At 37.0% G+C, this 17,176-nt stretch overlaps 1 protein-coding gene across 2 annotated transcripts in view; it reads right to left on the bottom strand.

The window, feature by feature from the left end:
- Ask1 (apoptotic signal-regulating kinase 1) overlaps positions 1-16,834 on the bottom strand; it is a 101,534-nt gene extending 84,700 nt beyond the window's left edge. For both annotated transcript variants that reach the window (XM_083124086.1, XM_083124087.1), the window contains exons 1-7: positions 16,685-16,834; positions 9,439-9,531; positions 8,538-8,737; positions 5,870-6,064; positions 4,275-4,447; positions 1,296-1,464; positions 19-128 (exon numbers count right to left, since the gene is read on the bottom strand). In XM_083124086.1, coding sequence (XP_082980212.1) covers positions 19-128; positions 1,296-1,464; positions 4,275-4,447; positions 5,870-6,064; positions 8,538-8,737; positions 9,439-9,469 — 878 coding nt within the window. In that variant the 5' untranslated portion in view covers positions 9,470-9,531; positions 16,685-16,834. The remainder of the gene's footprint in view (positions 1-18; positions 129-1,295; positions 1,465-4,274; positions 4,448-5,869; positions 6,065-8,537; positions 8,738-9,438; positions 9,532-16,684) is intronic.
- Positions 16,835-17,176: the final 342 nt, after the last annotated feature.

Here is a 17,176-nt window from a genome sequence, read left to right as displayed (position 1 = left end):
GTTAACAGAAAAAAATACCTGTTTAATGCAAAAGCATAAAGATGCCTGATCGCTGGAGTATTGATATAATTCTTTTTATTAGGTATTGTTTTCAGATCATCCACAAGTTGAACCATAGCATCATAATCCTGGAGAAAAGAGAGGGAATAACAACAATACATTCATAAATAATTGAACTACTGAAAAGCAGCTATTTCAATAAGCACAACACAGTATGTATATATTTAAAAACATATTTTGCATATCCCATTATATGTTTTTGCATTGAAGAAGGGCTCTGTTAAGTTTTGTTCAGAGATATTCATTGACCGAAGATAGGTCTTTGTACCAATTTGTTACAACAGTGCGTCTGTATCATTTTACAAATGTTTTCCAACAGAGATTATAACTTTCAGTGGCAAGCCATGTGGGGTGGAAATTCCCATTTTTTGAGGGCTCAATGATCAGGACATATGGGAAAGGTTGTTCACCTTGGTAGCCTCTACACTCTGTGGAGGTTTGTGAATGTTGTGCAGCAACTCTGTGTATTCATACAGCCTTGGAATTAATTTGTATTACTAAACATCGATGAACAAATGTTTTGTATTGGAAGCTTCATACTTCCATTCATTAATATTCAATCTCAAAGCAAGAAAAAAATAGCAATGTTGGGAACTCCATGCGCTAAACACAAAACACCCAATGAAAAGTGCTACAAAATTTAGGGTTCAGTTTCGATAGTGCTGGGCAACACTGTCATCGTGTAATCACAAGAGGCACATTGCATAGTGGTTCGCATCCCACATTAAACTGTAGCTTCAGTCCCATTAATTAGCCTATCTGAGCATAAAGTGGACACATAATTTGAGAGATTTGTTTGACAAAGAACTGGTGATGTATACATGAATTAAATGATATACATATCAATGAAAAATCTTTTGCATCTTTTTTTGCATAATTCGCAAGCGCATTGCTTCATTAGCATATCTACGAAGTTTCAGACTGCTACTCTCATTACAGCCCGTGCTGTACCACTCTGAACACTGTCACTTTAATTATAACCACCTGGTACAATATCTTGCAAACTACATTATACTACTATATACAACACAATAGATAATTTTGGTAATGTGGCTGGAATGTCTAGTGCATCACACTAGATATTCACAATACTATTTCACAAAAAAAAGTTGATGGATTATATGAAAATGCAAATTATGGAGATGTACCACTGTATATAATACTACAAAAGCAAAACCAATATAAAGGATTATATTTAAGAAAAAGAATGAAGGAAAAATAACTACATATCATACCTGTATCTCCCTGAATGATATCAACACATTGAGCACTACTTCTCCAGAGAGGACATTGGGGTCGTCTAAACGTTTCCTCATGTTATGGAGTTCCTTGGCAAGAGCATCGCCCGTGTACATTTCCCTCGCCTTCCTCAGGTCAGAGAGAAACTTCTCTTTCATGTGAGCTCTGCAACCACAACATGGAATGAAAGTTAACATTGCACATTCTTTGCACCAAGTCGATACAATATGGCAAAAATGTTACATGTAAGCTGCTTACACTGAAGCTGGTTTGAAGACTGGACCCTGAGTCCTACATGCCAAAACTCAAACCTTACTTGAAAGTAAATAAATAAATTCAAAATCAAGATGCCATTGAATGTATGGCACACCCAAATTGTTGCCTCAGCTTTTGAGAAAACATTTCCTTTCAATATAAAGCATGCTGGTAATACCAGTACCTTATTGCAACAATACCGTATGGTATTACATTTACATTGTTGTTATATTGTTAACATTTACTATTAACAATACTACCATAAGAAAATTTCATCAAGGGTGATGGTCCTTAGTTAACAGGTGCAGGGAAACCAGGAATTAAGGTACCATTATTTAATGCCATTTTGTGCTTGTTAAATTTAAATATCGAACCAGTTAATGTATAACAATTCCATTGGAACTATATTATATGAATTTACCAGTTTAATTTTAAAATATTTATAATTTCACACAAAAGATAATTATAAAACTGAAATACTCGCTAGTCAGACACATAATGTATTTTTTCACATAATACTGGTGCAAATTAAATTGAAAATTACATTATTCATAATATCCAGGATATATGGATTCTGCAAAAGCGGCAGGTGGCATAATAAGGACTTCGAGGTTCCAGAACTCATGATGGTGATTAAACTCTAATTGATACCACTGGTACTAGTATGGCCTCCGTCTATTAAATACTTTTTTTTATTAAAAAATGTGAAAAAAGATTTTGTATTTTTAAGTGGCTAGACTTCACTCCTTGTTTCCAAGTGAGCTTCCCTGATAGTGTAATGATAATGCTGTCACCTGGTAAACATAGGTTCCCAGATTTGATACATGGTGGATCCCACTTTAAACTGTAGATCTCATCCCAATTAGTCTTATCTGTGCATGAAGTGGATTTACACGCATTTTCTGTCATTTTTGGATCCATTTTAGATCCTTCCTTAGGTTGCAAGAGTAAGCATACAAGGAGAACCGGTTCTGTGTTGCTCAGGCATCACATTTACTGTTCAAGGCAGTACACCTCCACTACCACCCCATCCTGCAGTCAACTAACTTTTACATTCAGCACAGCCATGTCTTCTTATTTCATCCTTCTCCCTTTTTGGAATGTTTTAATTCCTGGGATACCCCGAAGAAGAATCTGAAACATTGGACAGAAGAAGTGAAGACTAGCCACTTGTAAGTACGAGGGAAAGTTAGTAAATAGGTCACAAACTGATGTGGGATAGCCGAAAATACTACAGAGTAGTTTCTAAAGGTGTCATTAGGTGGCAGCACAATCCAGCTTGATGATATTCAGTTAGCAGTGCTAGATAGCAGATGCATGCACGTGCAACTCAGTTTAAAAATGGCCTGTACTCAAGGACTGTAGGAGATGGCACGGGCGGAGGAGATGATTCGAGCTGACAGGTGAGTGTTTATTAGAGACCAGATTTTAAAGGGAAACATTTTCCTCTAAAAAGGACAAAAAAGGGAAAATTATTTCCAAAAAAAGGAGAAAAAAAGAAGATATTTTTTCCACTCCACTAAAAATATTATTTTAATTGAAAGTGCAATATATACCATTTATATATAAAAAGGGATAAGTTAAATTTCGTACAGTATCTTTTTTTATATATGAATGGTATATATATATTTTGCTTTCATTTAAAATAATATTTTTAGTGGAGTGTAAAAATATAGTCACTTTTAATTTCCTTTTTTTAAAGGTAAAATACAGTGAATAATCTTCCACCTGTTTCGATGAATTCTTCCTTGCAACAGCTTACCGCATTCCATAGCTTGGTGCCACTTGTACCTGGCTTCGTTATTTTACTGACACTTAATACTGTCGTCACTGTCGCACAGTTAAGTTAAAACTTTTCTAAAAAAAAACTCCACAATAAATGTCTAAATCTAGTGGATAAAGTACACTTTCAACCCAACAGGCATGCCACTTACAATGCATTTGTTGATGCGTAAGCCCAGATCGCATTGTTTCAACAATCACTGCAACATACTCCTAACACTTATGGAGGGAAAGTAAGGAGGTAAGGAAGGTGGTGCTTGTAATTTCTCTCCTCTAAACTGCACCAAATAGACAATTGTTGAATGTTTTGTTCAGGGAAAAAACAGCCCAACAAAATATTTGATAACTTGTCAATACAGGGACCAAAGATGATGGGGGGAAAAAAGGAATGTGGGCTGAAAAAGGGAAGTCAAAAGCATGTAAACTTGTTGGTGGAAGATAATTGTCAACACTGTTGTTATTTATTCCATGATCCGTGTTTAAAAATAAAAAAGGACTTCCCTTTAAAATCCAGTCTTGTGATGAGATAGCATAGCAACCGCAATAGGGTGTCTTCATGATTTAGCCTACAGCATAATCGTTTGAATTTCTTAAAAGTGTGTGCACAGTGGCAGCAAACGTTTCGCGGAATGATGAAGATGTTGAACTTGAGGTGTGACTGTGGCTAGGACAGCAGTGCAAAGACTTTTGTGCAGCAGGTTTTGGGAAACTGACAAAGTGATGGGATAAGTGTATCAATGTTGGTGGAGATTATGTTGAAAAGTAAAAGCGATTTTCAGATCAGTATCTCACTTAGTATTTTTTTATATAAACATTTGTGACCTACTTACTGACTTGCCTATGTACAGACATTTTTCACGCTTTTTATAAAATAACCTCCTGTCATTATGCGAACACTCAAGAAAGTGTTGCCTAAGAAACATGAAAACAGAACTTACTTTGACTGTATTTCAACATCTTGCAACAATCTCCTCAGTCTCAGAGTTAGATGTTGCTTGGGGTCTACGTTTCCTTCCTCCCCACTGACCCTAACTGCTGTTGGATTTGTAGTGACGCACGTTCCACACTCCACAACCTTGTATGACACAAACGTATAGCTGCCACATGATATCTGCAATAATAAAACATGTATCACAAGCACTTTTAATATCATTATTTCCAATACAATTATCGTACACTGTGTAAAAAAGCAATTTTTAAGAAACGCTAGAACATAACACACTTTGAATATACATTTAAGAAGAAAATTAGTACATGTAAAGAAAACATTTCAAAGCAATGCAAACTGATTAGTGCAACACTGATAATCAGGGAAAAGCAGATACATATTTTTGCCCATACTGATAGAGTACCGATATAAAATCTACCACTATCAAAAACTGTTCTCATATGAAATAATAAGTATTCCATGAAGAAGCTGAATGGTTGGTTGGTTGAAATAGTGTTTTAAGTCCACTTTATGCACAGTAAGTCTAATTAGGACTGGACCTACAGTTTAAAGTGGGATCCGAACCACTATGAGCCTCTGCCGGGTATCGAGCCCGGGACCCCTTGATTACAAGGCCACAAAGCTACCACTGTGCCATCAGGGAGGCCCAAGAAGCTGAATGGCTTCTTCACTTTCATAATTAATGTATACACATATCTTCCCTTGCTATCATATATATGTAACCAGATGATTGTAACAGGTTTTATCTTAGATAAAGACATTTACTTTACAAATGCAGAGTGAACTATAAACTAACCTATGTCAGTCCTGTTCTAAATACCCAGTATATAAACACAAACTGAACTGCCCTCCATGGTTTAGAACTCATATATCAACAGGGAATATAGGATTTGAACCCACAGAACGGAATGACAATAATGGATCCTCTGTTGCAAAAACCTAATTGTATAATTTATTGTTGATGATCCCCCTGTTGAATTTGTACATTTTATGTTGCTTTTCTACCACTTTTGGTCAATCACGATGATGATGAGCATGAATTATGATTAAATGCAGTGAAGAGACATTCTCAAAGAAACATCCAGGCCAGGGCTTGAATCCAGAATCTTCAGTGACAGGATTGTGAGTTGAGTACCAACCATGATCGGCCACCTGGGCAGCACAAAATACTTAAAATACTTGAGCCACCCATATAAGGCATTGCACGTCACAAAAACCTGATCTTGGTGGTTTGGTTCCTCCCTGTGGATACGTGCCACCTCCCAAGCCTTCAAGTTTTTGGCAAAGCATGTTTTAAGTTCACTTTTGCTCAGATAGGCTAACTGGAACTGGATCTTGTCTTCAAAGTACATCCAAACCACTCTACAATTAGCATGTAGTAGGAAGGTACAAATATCTACCACACTGAGGTTTAAAGAACACAGCACAAAAATTACAAAACTTGCCAATCAGATCAAAGATATGAAAATAATGAGGTTTATTTTCATGTGAAAGGCAAGGTTTTTGGTCTGAAATAATAAGATATAAAATCTGCTATGATGTTAAACATCTACCATCAGGAGAACATTGTTCCATGACCATTACCTTGAGGCGTAAGGTAGCTTCCGTGTCACAGTCGTTGTAAAGCAGAATGTTCTCCTTCATGCCGAAGCTCTCACGGACTCCCAAGTGGTAAAACAAGGCACTTTGTTGTAACTGAATAGACAAATCAACAACAGCAACATCCGCATTGTAGAAGGTGTCCAGGACATTTGTTTCTCCAAAGTCCAATTTCTCAAACTGAAAAGGGTTAAGAAAAATATTCTAAAAAACGTTTTACGCTATGTGCCGGCAACATTCTTGTTACGAAACACATAAGCAGCACGATATGGGACACTTGAAAAGTTTGTCCGAGCTTTCGACTCCATCTCGGAGTCATCATCAGGGTGGTCCCGGGTTCAATACCTGGTGGAGGCACATAGTGGTTCGGATTCCACTTTGAATTGTAGATCCAGTCTCGATTAGCCTTACTGTGCACAAAGTGGACTTAAAACACCAAATCAAACCAATCAAATCATCATCAGGGTTGGCTGAGAGACTGCGAAGGAGATGCGGTCGAAGTTCCACACTGCAACAACATCTCCCAGCTACACAGCAAGTGGCATCATTGGAACCTTGTAATCAAGGGATCTTGGGTTCGATACATGGTGGTATGCCGTCTCCCAACCAGCCCTGATGACAACTCCAAGACGGAGGATAAAGCTCAGACAAACTTTTAAAGTGTCCCATATCATGCTGTTTATCTGTTTTGTGTGTTTTTAAACAAAAATATTCTACTTACATGCAAACCAAAGAGAAAGAAACCACATCACAGCTCTCCTCACACCATGTGCAAACATCAAAATATACACAGAAAAGCACTCAACCTGGCACATCAAATGGTTACATTCCAATATTTCACCAAGGGTACTTCATGGATACTAAAATAGGAGTAAAGTGAAATCCCGATTTTATGTTCCTGAATTTTACATTTTCCCCCATTATACAACATACATTCAATCTCTATGATCCCAATAAAGCACCATGTAATAACATTTTCTGCTGGTCCCCATGCTGGAGTGCTTATTACAGTGTGCTATGATGGCAAGGGTCTCCGCTTCAAATTCCAGCCTAAGCACGAGTATTCTTTGCGAGTGTCCCTTCATCCATTTCATCATATCATAAGTCATCCTCATCTTCACGATTAGCCAAAAGTGGCAGAAAAGCGAAGTAAAAAAACAAAATCAATAAATAATTCAGTAAAATTTTCCTGCATTTTAAGATCTTTTTTCATCTTGGTTCCCTGAAAAATTTAAAACTGAGGTTCCACTATACTTACATTTGGAGCCAGCAGAGTTAAAAACTATAAAAACAAGTATCTATACAAAATTAGAAAGTAGTAGAGGAGAAGGTCTAAATCTGGGCGAAGGTTTAAATATGGGTTTTGGAGTTATCAGCGCTCCCGAGTGGTGCAGCCTGGTAGAGGCCACTAGATCTGGTTATCTGTCAAGGACAAAGGCTGCGGCGCTTATTCACAAGAGAAAGTGGTGGTTAGTTTCGGCCTTGACGCTGTTATAGAATTGCGACCTCTGAAAACTTTTTGCAGGGATGTTTTAACTCAGCGTATTCAGAATTCTCATCTGCTTTGTATAGGTTATGATATTAGTGGTACATAAAACAAATGTGGGCTTTTATAATACCATGATTTGTATGTGAAATATCTACCACAGAGAGCGAAAATAAGTTGAAGAAGAAAAATAGCGTGATGGTCTAAATATGGGCTATGACATGAGATCTAATGTTGAGATCACATTTTCAACAAATATTTGGATGTTTTTCTTAATTTCGATTTTTCCCATTCTGCGTGATTTTCAAAACAACAGATTATTCTTAAATATGAATTTTATAATGTTTTAGCGATAAATGACTGTATTTTAAAAATTTTAATTGCCTTTTGTGATATTGCCACTAGTAGCCCATACTTAGACCAAAATTTTGAAATACAACATTTTACCATTTTTTGATTTTTTTTTTAAAAATGGAGACCTTCTATTCTTTAGCATGCTATTACATTTAATTATATATTTCATAGATATGCATTTTAAATGCAGGTGCTTGATATATTAATTTTTTTCCTCCGAAAATGACAACATAAAAAGGGGAGTCCATATTTAGACCCTTTCTTCTAGTACTACATGCACAAAGTTACAGGTTAAAACATGTCTGTTTCTATGTGAGAGAACCTTCTACTCCAAGATTTGATTGACTTGGTGTATTAAGTCCATTTTATGCATAGTGGCTAAATCAGGGCTGGACCTACAGTTTAAAGTGGGACCCGAACCGCTATGTGTCTCCACCAGGTATCGAACCCGGGACCTATTGATTACAAGGTGACGTTGTACTCAAACAGGTTTTAACCCACTCTTTTACATGTTGTACAGACATGGACACTTCTGGCTTGTAACAACCTCACTGACTCTTAATGGTATCATTACAACCCAGAACTGTCCGTTACTGTACTACAACCTTTTAACTTTCTATGGATACCCATTTTTACACTCTTTTTACTACACCGTATCCACATGTAAGTGTTCCTGTTCTACCATCCCTGAAGAATGCAAATGACCTTGGTGAAATATTGGAATATAACCATTCAACATGACGAGCTGAGTAGCTTGCACTTATCTCAATTCACATCACTTTTCTGGGAAACAAATAGCAAAACACTGCTTACTTGAATGTGGTGACAATTGGCATGAACTAGGGCACAAGCTTGCCGAACTTCTTCAAACGACTTTTTTCTTTGCAAAATATGCTCTGTTTGATGCAGATCCATAACACAAACAACATCCATCCGAGGCCTGGATGTAACAGTAGTGTGGCCAGATGCATCACTGTGATGGCTGCCAACACTGTCAGTAATGCTACGAGATTCTGAAAAAAAAATCAAACTATGTAATCTCATAGTTCAACAGTTACAACTTCAGTGAAGTTAGAAAATGGAGAAAACAGTAACATTATATGCAAGCCAATTTTTAAGTACATAGTACATAACATTCTATTTGAAGGGCTTGGGAGTAAAACACAGTAAGTGACATTTTGGTCATTATTGAGTAACAAAGTAAAAAAGAGCCATCCTTCAATTTTCGTATGTAATTACCATGTCATGCAATTTGCATCAGACTCAGTGAAGCCTTCTTAAAATTGGTAAACACAACACAAGAACACTCTATCTACAGAATAGCTTCTAATAACCTTTTTTCTTAATAAACTCAATAATCACCAAAATACCACTTACCATGTTTTACTCCCGAGCCCTTCATTTGCATTACTTCATAAACTTGTTCATTCAACAAGGTTTCCTGACTTCATCTTTAGTAAATTCAAGTTAAACTGAGCAAATTAAAAATTACATCATCAATGAGTAACGGTTACCCATAAATTGTCCACATAAGCACATATGCGTGTGTAAGGTAAATTTCAAGGTTTCATAAATACGCTTTAACAGATTGAGACAGAAATCTATCTCCAGTAATATCTAAATAAGTCGTTTAGATTATTATACATAAAAATAACATAGATTTTACTTCCCGTGCTGTAAAAAAGTAAACAGCCACAAAATATAAATGACTCACCTGGTATATCAGATTCCACAGTTGCAGGCATTTTCTTGGCACTTACATCAACACGTTTCTTTCATAGCAAGTTCTGTCCACTATCTTCAATTTCTGGAAGAGGAGGAAATGTTTTTGTGTTTGAACTGAGTAATGTTATTTTTCCTAGCACCCTTGCGTTATCCCCCAAAATGCAATACCGAAAACAAAAATCTCACATTGCCACTCTTGTATTAAAACCATGGTCCAGATAGCACAGTAAGTTTGCTTCAAGTTTGAAACAAGCTTTTCATGTCAAGTCAACAAGAACAAATTTGCTGTAAGCATATAATGGCAAGCTGTAAGCTTGCATCATGCTTGAATCAAGCCAACTAATTACCGTGTGTGAAACTTGCAGCAATCTTGACATGACAAGCTTGTCACAGAAAGCTGCATGTTTGAAACAAGCTTGCATCCAGTGCCAGATCTACAAACCGCGAAACCCTGCAGTGCGGGGGAGCCTGTGGATGAGCAATCCTTTATGGGCATCTTGCCCTTAACATACTCAAATAAAACACCACAGAACAAAGAAGAAAATACCACCGAAATATTGTAAGGTGAAAGGTTTCGTTCTTCATTTTAAGTTGGTTAATATGCAGTACTTTTCGGTTAAAATCCTCCATTTAATGCTTCCATACCACTAACTGAACATTATTTTCTTTCTAACTGCAAGTGGTTCTTCCCTAGATCTGTGGTGTGGAACTAGGAGTATAGATTTTACTGTATGTGCAGTGCTCGAAAATTTTTCTTCAAAACTAGGTGCCAGGAAACCACCTACTAGCAATTGTGCATACTACAGTATGTTTCAAAAGTCATGCAATCCAAACTTTGAAAATGTATATCATGAAAATCATAAGAGATATTTACACCGGGTTTTCTGCACTAAACTAATCCTGTAGGCTATCACTGGGTTTATAAATTTATGTTAGCATTTATCTAAATAAAAGCAATTGCATTATTTTAAAAAACATTGTTAATTTGCTGAAAACATCTGAGAACTGATTTTCAACAATATATACCAACTTTTAAACAATTTGTGGGATCATTTGTTGGTGTTTGACTGGTTGTAAAACAGTTGCTTTGTGAGGTACAGCAGAAGCAGGGAATTGTTATTGGAAAACCTCTCGCACATGAGTAGTAAAATACTCTTCAGCTATGTACACCAATGAATACGCAATGCTGAATCAATTTTTTAAAAAAAACAAAAAAAAAAAAAAGCGTGCACAGTAGCAGCGAAAGTGAGCGAAGAGAATTCAATGCAACCAGGGGAGGCCTAGGATTCTCTCAAAGAGTCCAATTTCGGCACAAAATCTTGCTGTACGATTTTTCACATAAATGTATAGCCAATACTTACACACATGTTGCATGCGACTACTTACTTTGGGAGCCCTTAAACCTGATTTGCTTACCTAAACACTACTGCATACCCAACCCAATGCATGACGAACTTCTGATAGCAAAAGCAGACCATTTACAGATATGTTATGAAACAGGTATTGGTTCATCATAACCAGCTGAATTGTTCTCCTTAAACAGCTTTCAAAAGTGATTTATCAAAAAGTTTGGTAACGGATCAGATTGTTTTATGTTTTTTTTCAAATTCTCCTAGCACAAAGACTAATTTTCGTAGAATTTCGGCAATCATTGTCACATGAAATTTGAACCTTCCTTAAAGTAATGAACACTGGATTTCGAAAACAGTTATTTATGTTGGAAAAAACAACAAATTCCTTACCAAGCATGCACGCTCCCCATGGACAAGGAATTCTCCGTTGATGGAAGAAACAAAGTATCGTAGACTACTGGGAATGAATGCGCAATAAAACAAAAGGAACTTGGGCCAAAAGTTTCATCTGCACATGATTTTAAAAAAAACGTCTGTGTGAAAAATACAACACAATTCTACCTAGCTCTCATGAGACATGCCGACCTCCTCAGTGGTTATCACAGCATGCTACGATGGGGATACCAGGCTCGAAAACCAGCCTGGGTATGGTTGTTCTATGTTAGTGTTCCTACCTTAATTTCATTCTATCATTATTCATCGTCGTCTCAATTAGCCAGAAGTGGCAGAAAATCAAATCAAATGTTTCCAGAGCTCTCTGTGTATGTGTGTATTGTATAGTATACACACACACACATTTTAGAACCTGAATAACAGCAAAAGCTTTGACAATGTTCTTTCACAAGTACGTATATTTTATATAGAATGGGCCTTTAGTAATATTTTGCAGAGGCCCAAAATTTCTAGATCCAGCACTGCTTGCATCATGCTCATATCAAGCGTGCCACAAACCTTCGTGCTATCTGGGTGGGAATGAGTGATGACTAGATGAAATTATGAAGGGATACTCACAAAGAACACCCATGTCTAGGGCAGGACTTGGGAACATAGGTGGCAAGTTCAAAATTTGACCACTTAATGAGCTGATCCACCAATCCAGCATCACAAATTGCACCCATCAAAACAAAAATTGCAATCTTTATGGTCAATTGTTTTAAAAAATTGACAAATTACAGACCAAGATAAAAAAAACTACCTTTCTTGGCTATTTTCTACTCCTTCATTTATAAGGGTCAGAATTCCAGGGTCATCATTTAGTTGGAACACTACAAAATGATCTTAGGAATCTCGCATTTTGTCATAGAAACACAGCTATTATGGTTTGTATTTATTATTATTTCAGAGGTTAGATAGTTTTCATTACAAATGGTTTAGAAACTTAATTCCAGATGCATAGTAAGCCTATAATTGAAGCAAATTTACAATACCGGAAGTATCTTCAATTGCTTCGAAAAACGACATACTCACTAATTTTGGCCTCGTAATCAGGAATCTGCAGTTAAAACAATGGCGGTCACGTCTAGAAATTGCAAAATAAGTCGAAATAAGTGGGTCCGTGAACGGAGTAAACACCCTTGATTTATGAAAAAAACAACTATTTTTTGCAATGATTAGCATCCAAAACTATGTTTATGACGACCCTGAATTTTAACTATGCTTGCCTAACCTAACCTTACCATGAATGGTTCGTGGGGCAAACATGTTTTCCACCTTTATGCAAGATGCCACATTCTCACATGTAAAGCAACCCATAGCGAACTTCACTTGTACACATCATCAAACATGGTTACCATAATTAGTGTATGGACAATCATAGCGGTAATATCTGCACGTTATTTTGCAATTTCTATATGTGACCGCCATATTTGAAAGCAATTGGAGATACTTCCGGTATTGTAAATTCATACCATTTACCTTGTAAACCCAACAGCAAAAGAAACAGTAGGCGAATTGTCCACCACCATTTTCATTCCATCTGAATTACACAATGTGATGACAATGAATTGAAATAAAGATGTCAATAAGTGGAGAACAATGTCTGCTTCGAACCAACATAGTTTCCTTCCTGGTAAATGTTCGATCTAGCACAAACACATTTCTTCTTTTTTACAGAAGAAACTACTTACGGAAAATACTTTCTATAGCATTGTACAAGTTCTTGAAGATATTTTCTTTCATTGAGAAGCTATTTTAGCAGAAATAAAAAAGAAACAACTATTTTTTTTTTACTATGTTTGCCTAACCTAACACTATGTGAATGGTTTGTGGGGCTATTGTGAATGGTCAGTGTGGCTACATACCCTGAACAGAAAAAAGAAACCATTACACACTTCCACAATGTCCCGCAATGTTATAGAAAGTAATTTCCGTAAGTAGTTTCTTCTGTAAAAATGAAGAAATATGTTGTGTTAGATCGAACATTTAATTCATTCCTTAAAAAGGTAAAAGTTCGGTATATCAGAGACACATTAAAATCGGATATTTTGTGTGTTTTGCATGGTTCGTACTTACCAATTGTGTATTGCGGAACATAGTTCAAGGTGCCATTATGCTTTTTACACGAAAACAAAGACAATTTTTCACATACAGAGTGATTTTTTTGATTCCTTTCTTTGCTTCCGTAACACACGTTATGGCAGGCACATTTTGACTCTAGTTGTGGGTATGCAGTGTTTCCAACTTTCTTCACTGAAAAATACCTACTATCGTGTTGGTCACGAATGAAAATTTTACACGGGTAGCTGAGGGATAGCCCCACAAACCATAATGCACGGTAGCTGACAGATAGCCTCATGAACCATTTTCGATAAGGTTAGGTTAGGCAAGCACAGTGAAAAAAAGGGGTTGGAAACACTGACAGGGGCTTACGTCATCAAACGTACGATGCATGCAGTTCACGTAGTGAAAGAAATGACAATTATGCGTCGGTGAGTTATTTCTCTTGAAAAATACATGATTTCCCGGTCATATATATTCCGCGATGAAAGAAAATACCTCGACGAATGTTGGAAAGCTTGCAGAAACTCATTTCCGTAAGTAGTTTCTTGTGTAAAAATTAAGAAATGTGTCTCCGATATACCGAACTTTTACCCTTAAAACAATACAGGATGTAGAATAAAAAAAAAAGTAGGGTAAATATGCGATATCGCTCAGACGGATTTCTTCAAATTTACAGAAGAAAGTACTTACTGAAATGAGTTTCTTTAGCATTCTGGACGTTCTTGGAGGTATTTTGTTTCACGGGTAACTAAAAACTTCGTATCTGAATGCTGCCGAACAATAATTAATCACATTTTACGTAAGAAACTTGCATTGCCTGCCATATTATGCCGTTGTTTCCATTGTGTGCGTGCAGATGGCGAGAGCGTCGAAAGTCACACGGTCTCGTCAGTGTTTCCAAATGTGCATTTTTTTACGAGATTTTTTTTTACTATGCTTACCTAACCTAACCTTGCCAGAAATGGTTTTTGGGGCTATCACGAATGGTTTTTTGGGGATATCCGTTAGTGGTTTGTGATGCCATAATGAACACGAAAGTAGGTATTTTTCAGATAAGAAGGTTGAAACACTGCATACCCACTCCAAAACGACAAAACACAAGCACGGCACGATGATCCATGACGAGTGCATGCCATATTGTCTGTTACCAAAGCGGAACAAGGAAGACATAATCACTCGTAATATGACACTATTTTATGGAAAAAGGCATAACTTCACCTTAAAGAATGTTCCGCAATGCAGAAAAGGTAAGTACCAGTGGTAAAATTAAGGAAATAAATGAGTTAAAGGTGTCCGGGCATTATCGCATATTTACCAAAAGTAGTGAAAATAGCGGTGGACAATTTGCCTACCATTATTTTTGCTGTTGACTGTACCATGTACTCTTTGAGTCTTCCATGGATGTTGGTTCATCAGACAAAAGTAAAAAGAAGAAAATTTTGTGCAAATAGAGGGTGGAGAGAGATGTGGGTAACATTATAGTATAAGGGAAACGGATTTCTTCAAAGTTACAGGAGAAAGTACTTACAGAAATCATTTTCTGTAGCGTTGTGGAAGTTCGTGAATGTAGTTTTGATCCATTTTAATGAGAAAACATGTCGTTTTCTGCGAAAATCTCTGTCCGACACGTCTGTCGTTGGAAAGGTTATTGTATAAGGAATTCAACAAACTAAATCCCAAGGCGAGGAAAAATTTCTTGGAGGAGAAAATCGAGAAAAACCGATGTTGTCCGGATATATGCGTGATTGAACGTACTGAGGACATTTTTTGATGATGAAACACATATTTAGGGGTGAAATGAGTGCTAATGAAACCTAACCTAACCTCGTAGGCATACCTCGTTCCCGTGAATGATTAGTGACAGAAAGTGTAAAAAGAAAAACGTGGCTCAGTCGGTAATGCGTCTGACCACCATGCTCAAGGTCCCGGGTTCGATCCCCGGCCGGTTCAAATCCGGGAACTTTTCTAACGATGGAAGCGGACCCGGCGCCCACCCAGCGTCGAATAACATGGGTACCTGGGGGAAACCCTGGGGGGTAAAGGTGGTCAGGGGCGTGATGCTGATCACATCACCCCCACTCATGACCGGATCAAGAAAGTGTGGGGCGTTACCCCCACACCCCCTATACGCCTTCATGGCGTGGTGCTAAACACAGGGGAGCACTTTACCTTTACATTTTTACTTACCCTACGAGATGCCAGAGCGCCGGCTGTCTGCTAGCACGGTTTTGTAAACAGGCAAGAAGGACGTAAACTAGACTCTAGCCCTGTTTCCCTGAACCAGTTCGCTATCGCCTGCCATAATGTGTTACAGAATCGAAAGAACAAGTAACAGTAAGTACACGGAAATGTAAGAAATAGACAATATCGTAGTTAGAAATGCATTATTTCACCTTAGGAAATGTTCCACATTCCAAAATAGGGTACTACTTTACTATACCGGAGACACCTATCAATGATTTATTTCACAATTTTTTACATTGCTAATGTACTATTCTACATTGCGGAACATTTCTTTAGGTGAAATAATGAATTTCTAACGAAAATAATGTCTATTTCTTACATTAACGAGTACTTACTGTTGTTCCTTATTTCCCACAAACCATCCACGGGTAGCCCCAAAAACCATTGACATTAGCCCAAAAATTCACGATAGCCCCACAAACCATCACGGGGACGAGGTATGCCTACTAGGTTAGGTTAGGTTCCATTACCACTCCTTTCGTTCAATTTAGCATATACGGACAATACAAGAGCGTACTGTGCTCTCGTGCAGAAAGCAAATGGCGGCAACAGCAATAGCGAGTCGGAAATAGATTCTCGTAGAAAACCACATGCATTCGCATTAAAATGGATCAAAACTACATTCCCGAACATCAACAACGCTACAGAGAATGATTTGCGTAAGTACTTTCTCCTGTAAATTTGAAGAAATTCGTCTCCGGTATAGGAAAGTGTTACCGCGAAATATATGATTTATACATGTTTCCCTTATACTATAATATTACCGAGATGTGTTATATAGCTGTGTAACTGACGCTTAGGAATGCACATGTTTGGTGTTTACTCACCGAATGTATGTTTGCTGCTGTTAAGATAAGCGATTGACAGCTATTTTCATTTTAAAATGCATTCAACAAATAGGCTAGTTGAATATGCTAATTACCTAAATGATGCATAATTGAGAATTCGTCACGTATTTAGGTTAGTACATTTTTACCATTAGGACACCTGTACTAGTTTAAAGCTCCCCTATTACTTCACTGACACAATTTGGCAATGTGAAATTTAAGCCACCACACTATTTTTTTTTGCACAAAACTTGGAACTGCCGTACGGTGGCTCAGGTTATCACTTCATATGAATCACTACACAACCACTTACATGGTTTAGATTACATATAATCTTCGAGAGATAATACGAAAACATAATTTCAAGCACTCATTTTCATTATGAACTCATTAAAGTTGAGTAATATTAAAAATAATTTACAGGTGATGGAAAACAAAAACATTTAGTGTTGAGGTACTGATCATCGCACCCTCTACCGGTAAGATAGTGAACGACGTGCATTTAAATCGAATGTAGCGCCTCTCATGGCATAACACAAAACTACTTGAATTAGCTACTGCAAATGATGCCAAACGGAGAAAAGTCGGGAAATATGGGAAATGCACTGTATTTGTATTTTTCTTACTTAACTTTGGTTTTCACTAACTGAGTTACAGTAACAGTTACTCATTTTCATAAGTAACTCAGTTACAGTTACATATTCTTTCAAAATAACCAACGTAAGTTATTTTTACAGTTACTTTCTGCTGAAAATTTTCATGGAATCAATTTTTCAATTTCAATTTCAATTTTCCTTTATTAAAG

Source organism: Lepisma saccharinum, chromosome 6 (assembly GCF_977018435.1).
Source record: "Lepisma saccharinum chromosome 6, izLepSacc3.1, whole genome shotgun sequence".
NCBI classification, from domain to species: Eukaryota; Metazoa; Arthropoda; class Insecta; order Zygentoma; family Lepismatidae; genus Lepisma; species Lepisma saccharinum.
Note: the sequence above shows the minus strand (reverse complement) of the source record. Positions and strands in the feature narration are given on the sequence as shown.